At 36.1% G+C, this 11,365-nt stretch overlaps 2 protein-coding genes across 4 annotated transcripts in view; one reads left to right on the top strand and one right to left on the bottom strand.

Moving 5' to 3' along the window:
- Window positions 1-3,629, bottom strand: part of LOC122059747 — a 20,415-nt gene extending 16,786 nt beyond the window's left edge. The window contains exons 1-2 of one of the 3 annotated variants that reach the window (XM_042622774.1): window positions 3,477-3,629; window positions 984-1,223 (exon numbers count right to left, since the gene is read on the bottom strand). In XM_042622774.1, the coding sequence (XP_042478708.1) occupies window positions 984-1,172 (189 nt within the window). In that variant the 5' untranslated portion in view covers window positions 1,173-1,223; window positions 3,477-3,629. The remainder of the gene's footprint in view (window positions 1-983; window positions 1,224-3,476) is intronic. The other 2 variants (XM_042622775.1, XM_042622776.1) reach the window with 2 other exon arrangements.
- Window positions 3,630-3,929: 300 nt separating this feature from the next.
- On the top strand, window positions 3,930-10,941 carry LOC122059176 (sm-like protein LSM5). The gene is made up of 4 exons (XM_042621857.1): window positions 3,930-4,043; window positions 4,177-4,300; window positions 10,386-10,458; window positions 10,661-10,941. The coding sequence occupies exons 1-4, from the start codon at window positions 4,010-4,012 to the stop codon at window positions 10,691-10,693; spliced, it is 264 nt and encodes an 87-aa protein (XP_042477791.1). The 5' UTR covers window positions 3,930-4,009; the 3' UTR covers window positions 10,694-10,941.
- Window positions 10,942-11,365: the final 424 nt, after the last annotated feature.

Below are 11,365 nucleotides of genomic sequence, written 5' to 3'. Positions count from 1 at the left end.
TTTTTGGGGGGGGTGGGGGGATGAAATAAACCCATAGCACATCTACAGCATTTGAACCAGTTGACCAATAATTCAAGCCGTAAATTAAAGTAGCCTTTTTAGGGCAAATCAATTACAAATAAGAACAAGAAAATTTGAAACCTCCCACACAATCTGTTCTCCAATAAAAAATAATTACATATTAGCCAAAGACTTGGACAGACTTAAAATGCTCAGGATGGCAAGGCTTGTTGGTCTCGTCTCACATTCACAATCTATAGCTTCATTGAATCATTTCAGAGGGTTTATCCCCCTATCTAAAAGTTCTTGACTATCCACTCTCTTCCCCCCCCCCCCCCAAAAGAAAAAAATTTATCCCGTCCTGGAAAGAATATCAGGGTTTCCTCCAGCAGCTCACATAAAAATAGTGTAAAGTATCCCAAGTGTGATCAGAGAACTTACAAGCAACATTAAGAAATTCACTAGCAGGGTTACATATTTATGCAATAGTATGCTCCTTTGGTGACAGAAATCAGTTTGTGCAAAAAACCGAAAGCCCTTCATTGAAGTTCCTCCCAGATACATGGCTTACATACCCGGCTCAACATTCATGGAAAGCAATTGAATTGGGGCCATTTAGGCTTGGCCGTTCAATCTTGTGAACTAATCGAGACCGAAATTGGAGAAGGAGATACGGACGGATGAAAGGTAAAATGTAGGGAATTTTTTTATAGAAGTTAAAATTACATTCAAGTAATTTAAAATACACCCAGAAGAATTGAAAAAGTTACTAGCTTCTTTATTATCTTAGGCATACTCTAATATAAACAATTTGCAGTATGAATTTTTGCACAGCAGCAAGTTAAAAAGCACCTGTAGATAAAAAGATGTCGATAAATAAAGTTCTATGGAAGGTTGATATACACCTCGTTACCATTATGAACAAAGAGAATTATATTCTCTGAGAATTGTATGTCAGATGGTTTAAAGTTTTGCAGTCTCACCCGAGCATCTTCTTTCTGATTTTCTGGTGAATACTTTTTGCTTGATTCATCATGCTGGCCTAGTCTTGTTGCAAGATTATCACTTGAGGATTCAGAAGTTGAATAAACACACTGAGTTCCACATGCAGGTTCTAGTCTTGAAGATGTCCGTTTTCGCCTATATGTTAATACCACCTTACTGTTTATCATTTTAGCCCTCAAGCATCCCTGCTTCTGCTTCCGAATTTGATAATTAAAAACCTATAAAAGGGTGTACCCATTGAACTTGATTTTCATTGCATACTGAAAGGAAATTTAAATCGGAAACTAAAGATACAGGGTAAAATGTAACCTCTATGTGTATATGCATGTTTAAAAGTCCGAACAGTGTAGGGAAGAATGCATCTTTTGAAAGGTCAATGAGTAGACAAGCATGTTTCTGAAATGCTATATTGTGGTGTAGAAACTAGTTATCAAGGTCATCTAAAATTGTTTTTTTCTGAAGTAAACTATGGATAGACATAATACCCCAACTATTATTACTTATTAGAAACAATTACAAAGGATACCAGAACCATAGATACATGAGTTTGAGGCAGTTCAAAAACAGAAATCATATTGTTTTGTGAGTTTACATTTTGACTTCAGAAGCAGCTCCAACTAAATACTTCCAAATTCTATATACTAGAAACCAAATCATACAATGATGGATTTATATGGGTGACCAAATGCTAAGAGGTATGAAATCAGCTACATCACAGAAATTTTACGGTTTCCAACCCCAGCCCCCAACAAGTGAATGGTTTGTAAGGCCATACTTCACATAGCACTAAGACAAATTACTTGAGAGTTAGTAGCACTGCTAGGAGAGGGGCAGCAGGATACATAAGGAGCTACCTTGAAAGTATCGGTATCAAGTATTGAATCAGAGAGATGCAAGATACACTAAAGATATATACGGAAAAAGTCACGAAATATATGGAAATATGCTTAAGTTATGAAAAATACAATTTTAAAGCCTAAAACACAAATAAGTAATATATAAAATATAAAAAGGAGAACAAAGTGCGACCAAACAAATGCATTCAATTGATTATATATAAAAGATGAGGTTTCTCACATGTACTAACACCAAATTTTTATTAGGAATTGTATCAGGGCCTTAAAGATAAGATATGTATCGGTTATTATCAGCGGATACGGAATGATATTTACAACCTTGGCTAACTTTCTTCATTCTCATGTTACTAATCGTGCAAGATCATAATTCTTATTTTCATGACTCGCAAACTTATTTATAATTAATCTCATTTTAATTCATCCCCCAAAATGGAGTATTTTTTTTCTTTTTTTCATACATCATGTGAGGTGGTTTGTCTAGAGCTCAAAATTTCACGAAGTGCGTGTAAGTTATATCTGTCATCTGTCCCCTATGCACTCCAAGAAACCATTGTTTTCGCCAATAATGGTAGTTGAACAACCAAATAACCACTTGCAGGACTAGACATGAATGTTGTTTTGCTACTTTGAGAATATTAGCACATTAAAAATCAGCAGTAGCAATAGAGAAGAACAAGAACTAAGAAGGAAGAAGAGAGATCGACAGAGGGAGAGAATGAGAGAGAACATGCCCACAGCTTGTGTTGTGAACAGAATACACAAAAAAAGAGTGTACCCAGTGCAATCCTGACTGGAACCCACAATCACTAGGTCGCAATGGAGCAAATTACCTTTGCGCCAAGGCCCGCCCTCTCTTTGTGAACAGAATACGCAAACTAAGAAAATTGTTAAAATTGTAAATGGCTCGATGTTTTATTCTCAATAAAAGGGAAATAAAAGAAGAAAAAAAAATCATCTGCAAGACTAGGAAGAAGCAGGGATTGAACCAGGGCACGGTCTTGTTGACAGAGCAGGTATCATGGTAAAAAAGACCTATGTTATCTCATTTTCAGGGACCAAGCAAGGGACAGATTCCAGGTATAATACTTCTCCCTAATCGACAGCTACCCCAAAATTTCTAGTTCACAAATTCTGTCAAACAAATGAAAAAAAGTAAGCTGTGATCACTACAAATCCACAGAACCTATAGTGGTTTTCTATATCACCGGAATCAATTTGATTTTGATCATCTTCCAAAAAAAGTCTTCCGCTTACAGAAACCTATATTATCAATATGATTACCAAAACTAAATAAATAAACAACACATAATGAGAAAGAGAACGGCAATCCAATTTCATATTTCCCTTTTCTCATTTCCAAATTGCGAAGCAGCAGCCACAAAGAACAGATTAAATGGTAAATGCAAATGTTGTAATGGAAATATGAAATCTTGAAAGCAATCACAACATCTTATTATGAATTCGTATTTTGATCAGAAGAAACGAAAGAAAATTCAAGTGATGATATTTCTGTTCTCCTCTCGCCTGGAGAAATTCAAAATCCAAATCAAATAGAAAAGTAAAAGCAAAAGACGGGAAAAAAAAAAAGAACCATAAACAAGATTTTTTGCAGACCTGAGAGCTGAAACCTCAAAGAAGAAGAGAGCATCGACAACGACGATGCAGAGCCGCTGAGGAGAATATAAAGCGCAGCAGAGAGAGAGAGATTTCTTGGTCGCTTGGGTTTTTTTAAGTAAGCATGTCAATGAGAGTCAGTGCCGCAATGGACAACTGTAACGTTATTTCACTTCCGTACAGTATAGCTTCATAAATGCAATCAAAACCATTGGAGAAGAAAATCATGGTTCCAATCCAACTACAATGTTTTGTAGAACTTATTCCGGTAGATCAGTCTTCCATGAAAATTTCAATCTAACGGTATTATATGTAGGTAAGTGTGAAGATGCCTTTTCAACGATGAGATCAACGAAGGTCTAACTGGAGCCCACGAATAGTGGAGAGTGGTCCCACCACAGGGATATTTTGGTCAATTAAGAGTGTTCCCCATCTTACCCGACTACCAGTATAAGAATTTCAGACTGCGGGAAAAGGTCCCTCCAGTGGAAAAGGAGCTTTTGGACTTTGGAGGGAAAGGATTCAGGAGCAAAATGTCGAACAACCCTTCCCAACTCCTCCCATCAGGTAGGTTTCTGTTCATCTCATTCATATCTTTATACTCTTCTTCTTATTTACAGGAATTTTTGGTGAAGTTTTTATTTATGAGTTGTGTTTTTTTGTTAAAAAATTTCTTTTGATGTTTGGATTTGGGTTGCAGAGCTTATAGATCGATGCATAGGATCCAAAATATGGGTGATAATGAAGGGTGATAAGGAGCTGGTTGGAACCTTAAGAGGGTTCGATGTTTATGTTAACATGGTTCTTGAAGATGTTACTGAGTAGTAAGTAACGATTTCTCTCCTCTCCCTCTTTGTTTTTCTTTAATCTCTGTTCATTCCTTTGGAACTGAAGGTATACGCGTTAAAGAAATTTTATTAAAGATTATTTTGAGTTCCACTTCGTGTTTGTAAGTTGACAATCTGTGTTACATTCACTATTGCGTTAATGCGTGTAAAGACTGCGTTGGATTTTTTTCCCCCTGCTTCAGCTTTTAGCATATTTTAGGAAGGTTTTTGTTTTCTTTCTTTCTGAATTTTTTTTTTTTTCATTTGTAATTAGTGATTGGGTTCTAGAATCTGCAAATTATCAGTAGCATTGTCATGTGACTCATATTTTAGGGCAGGCAAACACGAAATTGCATTGAAGCTGTTTGGGTCATAGTCAAGCTACCTGAATCATTACTTGTCTTAACATTGTGCTACCTTTTTTGGGTATAAAGATAATTTATGGGATTGTTCAAATTCTGTTCATGAGGGACTCTCCTCTTTTTTTTCTTCTTCTTCTTCTTCTGCTTTTTTCTTCTTCTGGGCGAGGGGGGGGGGTGGGGGGGATTAGTTTCTCGTTGTCCTTGTTGTACAAGTCTTACTTCCTACTATCCTAGCCAATGTCTGAGTCTTGTTATGAGCAAGTTGTGGAGTGTATATTTGTTATGTTTATGCTCCTAGTCAACCAATGCGACCTGCTTTTGGCAACTCCCTTGTTATTTATAGTCTAGATTCAGAATGTGGTTTGTCCAATTCGTCCATCAGTTAGCTTTTTCAGCCATCATAACCCTTGCAACTGCTGAATATATTCACTGTAGTAAGAACTGATAATGGAGAAACAAAATTTTTATATCTTTCTACCATGGTTTGAAATCTCGCTGAAATGTCGGAATTTCGATTTTTTTTTTCCGAAATGAAATAAAGCCCGAAATAATATTTGTACAAAATTTTGGTATTTCGGCCGAAATTTCGGTATCTCGCCTGTATCGGTACATTCCAGGTGTTATAAATACCATATCTCGGTCAAAATTTCAACTCTGTCTCAGTGGTTTCGGTTCCATTTGCATATTTTGAAGGAAAAACACTCCAAGTCTCCAAAAAGCCTCTAATTAGCCACATCATCACACATTTTGACTTCCATTGGACTCCTGCAAGATCTACACATTCAAAGCTTAGGAAAAATAAAGTTCTTTCTCCAAAACCAGGTAAAATTTTCAGAACAGTTCGACGGTTTCTGCTAAACAAAGGTGCAATTCTAAAACAATGTCATGTCCTAATATTTTTGCATTTTTATGTTCTAAGCATGTTTATTAACCTTAAAATAAGTTACCCACCAAGTTTCAGGTCAAAATATGGCCGTTTGACCACCGAAAGAATCAACTGAAACAAACAAAAATAAATACACCATTTCGGCTGAAATTTCGCTGAAACGAAACGAAACGAAACTTCAGTTTCTGAACCCACCGAAACAAAACGAGATTTCGAACCTTGCTTTCTACAGCTCAAGTTATTTTCCAGGAATCTCAATTCAAGTCCCCTTGTGAGTTTAACTCTGTTTCTACTTCTTGGAAAGCAATTCAAATAGGCAGCTTTCTAGGGCGGTATTCCCACCTTCAATCATTTGATAACAAGGGATTCCGTATTCCAGAATGGTTGCTAGATGTGTTTGGGAGGTGCAGAAAATTTCCTTACATTCTCTTTCATTGCCCCCTTGATTTTAAGTCTAGGATTATGTGGCTATGTGCTAGGATCCATTGGTCTCTGGGGTTAGGCCAAATTAGCTCAAAGAGTTTTCAAAATGATGAGCCATAGCAAGGTTTATTTCAGAATTCTTCAATTCTTATTCTTGTGGAGTGTTATGGAGCCAAATGATAGAAGGTTTGATACCTATATCCATCCAGTGTATCAAGTAGTACATACACCAGGGATTTTTTTTTTTTTTTGGGGGCAGGGGATTGAAGGGGGGAGAGGGGTCTATGTGGATAGCATTTAGTAATCATACAAAGTGATGGCCTCTTGGAATGGGGACCTTGAATAATGTATAGGCAGTTCTTTTGTGTATTATCTTAGGTTATCTCTCCGTTACACATGTACACTTTCAAGGAGTCAATACAACAATGGGCTATTACTTATAATTTATAAATAACTAATTGTGTTTCGACACCATATCCTGATATATAATTTTATAGTTTTGAAAATTATGAAAGAAGAAGAAAATCTGACGACAACAAATGCATGATGCATTGCTTTATCAATCTGGTGCTTTTTGCTTCAAAGGCCTGTATATTCTGGACTTCCAATGATCTCTTGTGCAGTTAAACATCATGTAAAAAGATGCCAAAGAAATTGTTTCATCTCATAAGGAACCCTAGCACCTGGATCACAGCCTATGCAAGTACTAGCTAGTAATCACGAACACTGATAATGTTCAATCTAAATCTTGGTGTCAATACTAAAAATATTCCAATCAATAGAAGATAAATATGTGGATTAGAAACAGAAGCAGGGTCTATAAGTGATCTGCTTATTCTTCTGCTACCAGTATAAGCAGATCAGCACCCCAAAGTGGTAGGTTGATAAAAATGAAGTTCAAATTAGAATTCTACCACCCGCTTCTAATTCACTTCACAACAAAGAATTTCGCAAAACAACCGAATTTTGGTCAAAACGCTGCACATTTCAGTGGTTGGTTTCATTTGACCATTTCGGTAGTCAAATAGCCATTTTTTGCCCGAGACTTGATGGAGACCCTAATTAAGCCTCCCTGAAAACAATGAAACCTTTAGGCTGTGATTGGTAGCCCGATAAAAGAAAAGAAAACGTACTATTTTTGTACGATTTTCTTGGATCTAACTTTTTTCTTGGCGTTTGTCATCTATATAAACGATGGAAGATTCTGTATTTAAAATTTGAATTTTATTTCAAAAGTTGTGTTACTTTCCATCGCCGCCTAGATAGATGTCTTGTCCTTTAGGCGCAAAATCTCTATTACGGTGAGAAAATTCTGCTTCCATCGATGCAAAAGTTAGCCCACCCAGCTATGCTCATGGCCGAAATCCTCCCCTTTTTCTCCATCGAGGAAGATAGAATTGGTGTAGGAGGTGTGGTGGTGCATAGGAAGTGGGGTAAGGATTGTGTGGTAGCCATTCATGGGGTTGCATGTACTGGGAAATCAGAAGTGGTGGCAAACAGCGAGGGTTCGCGTGTGAGGGAGTGTCGCGGTAACTGCAGAAATGATGGTGAGTGCGCAAGTGCTAGGAACAACAAAGGCTGCGGAGGCATGGGGTGCACAGGAGGGGTGGGAATTTACGGGACAAGGACACACAGAGGGAGGGGGTTGTGTGGGTGGAGAGGGGCTGCACTGTAAGGCGTGGTGAGAAGTAGAGAGGGATAGCAGGGAGAGAAAACGTGGAGAGAAAACTGAAGGAGAAGATAAATAGTTAGGTATGAGTTCTACTTCATTGAATGACAGTATATGGTGCATACAATATGTATCCCATTTTATTGGCAGATGTATTTTTGTTCATCAAATTAAATTAAAGAAGGAAAAAAAAAAGTTTCCATTCAAATTTTAAAATTATTTTCATTCTTTTCTGTATTGCAAACAAACAGAAACAAAAAAATAAAGTTCTCATTTCTTTTCTTTTCTTTCTTTTCTTGGCTACCAAACACAGCCTTAGATTGTTTAATAAACACGCTCAAATTGTTAGTTTGGTAACACGCTCAAATTGTTAGTTTGGTTTCATATCCTATGTTGGCAGTGCACTGCATACCTTAGCTATATATTTCTCAAATATAGCCTATACCATGGTTTAAGGTATAGGTCTGTATCATATTGTATCGTATCGGCTGGTATGTATCACGATACAGATTAATACGATGCAATTTGAAAAAAAAAGAAAAAAGAAATGTATCCTTGTGTATTGATACGTATCGGCCAATATGCATCTATACACAACTCATCAATACTCACCGATACGTACTGATACTTAAGATATGTATCTACAAAACCCATTTCACTTTGGAAACAGAGCATGTTCTTCTCGCTTGCATTATTTAAGTTTCTAAATTTGAAGCACAACTGCACAATCGATCTCCTTGTCATTTTTTGGACTTGGGCTTTGCATCATTTATAGAAAATGATTCAAAATCTACAATCAAATTGATGTTTAGAGGAGTGAAGCATAAAAAATCATACATTGAAGCTAAACATAGCGCAAGGCAGGTAAGTTGAAAAAACTCGATTTTTTTCTCGTAAATCTTTGTTTTACTTCTATTTTTTATTATGTTTGAATAGATTTAGGTAAAACAAACCAAAATATTGCATCAAACATGAATTATTGTATCAATTTGTTCATAGATTTTAAAATTTCTTAGAAAGTCTACAATAGACTATTACTACATGTAAGAAACCTCATCCTTTATAACAATATCATTTGAATGCACTTGTCTTTCAATATAGTGTTCTCCATTTTGGTGTTTATGAATGTTACATGTTATATATTGCTTATTTATACTATTTTCTATTCAAATGTGTATTGTCATGTGTATCTTGTTCATTTCTATGCGTATCTTGCATATCTCTGATACGATACGCTATGATATGTCTCTTAAAATGACCTGACCGATACTGTAGTCCTTGGCCTATACTACACACAATTTAAGTATTATAACATACAAAAATAAATGAAAACGACTAAAATATGCAACTGCAATTTATAAGTGGAGAAAGTTCATTTAATTTTATTAATGTCAAAATGTTACAACTTACAAGTGCACCATACACATACAAGTGTGTACAAGTGTTATACCTGTAACTCCATAAGTGAACAATCAACCGCCAAGTATTAACCCTTTTTTTTTTCAAAAAAAAATTAGCAAGAAAATCAACTTTTAAACAAAAAAGTTTTTAAAATTACTTGAAAACAGAAAATTAAATCCGACTCCGTGAAGTCACAGATCGGCTATGATATCTAACATATAAAAAAATTGAAGCCTAACCACTACATATTTACCCTATTTTTATGTAAAAATTAACTTTAACGAAAAAAGATACCTCAAACTGTGAACTTCAAGATATGTAGCTCAAATGCCCCAAATCATTCTATAGATGTGTTGTAGAAGCCTTCAACACATTGTTCCACCAAAATTTGTAAGTGGAATGGCCAAAAAACTTAAATTCAAGGGATTGGAGTCTAATCCATAGGTTTCGGTTAAAATATGCCAAAATAGGTTGAAACAATGACCTATATTTTGACCAATATTTGGTTTTTAAATCAAATGAGTGTACTGTTTTGGCAGTACAAAACCAAAATGCCGAAACAATACGAAATTTGGATTGGAACTTTGCATGCCTATAGAGTCCAGCATGCAATTTCATTTTGATCAAGGTTGAAACCAAAATATTTCGCGAGAGCAATCAAAATCTCAAACAATGCTTCACGATGACAATTGTGTATCATGGAATAAATTAGGCTACGCAGAGCAAATATAATATGATGCATGTAGCAGCTCCATGGATTGCCAAATCTTGCTTATTAAAGTGTATAATACGTCTAAGAAAAAGGCCACAGAATTTTAACTTCAATTTTCTGGTCATTGAGATTTCATTTTGACAACCCAACTTCCAATAGAGTCCAATCCAACTGTCTATGGCTAACTTAGTACAGAAACTGGAAGTCTCAAGAAAGCTTGAAGAAGGAGTCCAATATACATCAAGAATAGGTTCCAAGAAACAATACATTAATGACCCATATTGAGGAGGGAGAGAATCATGGATGTGGTATGCTTGAAGCAACTCTGTTTTATATGGCCCCGTATTTTTTCATTTCCCTCTTTCGGTGGTGGGGATTTCTTCCCCCTTATTTTTGGCTGTTCTCTGTTCTCAATAAATTCATCCTCTCAAGCCCCTCAATATGAGGGTTGTGATCACATAACTGGATCATTATCCATCCTTGTAATAATGTTTATTGTTGCTTTATCAAAACTTTGTCATTACCTACCCTTGTTATGTTCATTTTTGCGTCATCAAATCTTTGGGTGTTGAAAGGTTCCCATCTTTTTTCACACCTGTTCATAACTTCTTGTGTTTAATCTGTTCCAGCGAGATCACAGCTGAAGGACGAAGGATAACAAAACTTGATCAGATATTGCTTAATGGGAACAACATTGCCATTGTAAGTTAAAACAATGTTCTCAATGTTTCCATCATGTATAAACTTTTTCTTCCATTGGATGGTCACAGGATAATTTCAATTTGTTACATGACTCTTCTCTTAATTCTTTTATATTTCATGACAGCTTCATGAACAGTTGAGTTTAATGCAATGAAAAATGGTGCCTTTACAAAGATACTGAGATTGCTTGTGTCCAATGCAGTTGGTCCCAGGTGGTTCTCCTGATCCAGAATGAGAGAATGCTGGCATTTCTTCTTGGCATCCTATTTTGATTTCCATGCGGTGGATTGAAGTCCCAAGTCCTGTTAGAAATTTGAAGACCCAGAAATTTCTTCATACTCGGTCTTCAGTTGTAGAATTGTGGAGTTAAGATTGGTTTGGTCAAGTAGAAACAGGATGTTTATTTCTTTTCTTTTGACAATGTTAATTAGTAGATTCTATCATTGAAATTACATATCAGCATCCACTGAAGTTGAGATTTTATCTGTTTAGTTGATGCATATTTGGCTACTGGTAGAAGCCAGATTGGTTCGGCATTTAACAATTTGTTGCTCTCATATTGGCAAGTTAGAGATTATTTTATAACAAGGATTTAGGACTTGGGATAGATAAAAAAAGGGTTTGGTGAAGAAAAAACAGAAAATAGAAACCCTTACCCTGTTACTCGTGAAATCCCTCAAACATTGTGAAAAGATCCTCTCCAATGCATTGGGTACCCAGCGTGTTGGACAGAAACAGGATCCTCAAACACCTTCTTGGAGCTTGCTTATGTCTCTTTAAACTTTTGAGTTATTTTTCACCATTTGGAGGTAAGATTGTATATCAGCCCAAAACAACCTCTGTGGAGCAGTTTGACAGCAAAAGGGGCGAACGAATGAAGATATATTAAGGCTGCTAGCTTTGGAAG

This window comes from Macadamia integrifolia, chromosome 13 (assembly GCF_013358625.1).
Source record: "Macadamia integrifolia cultivar HAES 741 chromosome 13, SCU_Mint_v3, whole genome shotgun sequence".
Classification (NCBI taxonomy): domain Eukaryota; kingdom Viridiplantae; phylum Streptophyta; class Magnoliopsida; order Proteales; family Proteaceae; genus Macadamia; species Macadamia integrifolia.
The sequence above is the reverse complement of the archived record's forward strand: the minus strand, read 5'-3'. Positions and strand labels throughout refer to the sequence as shown.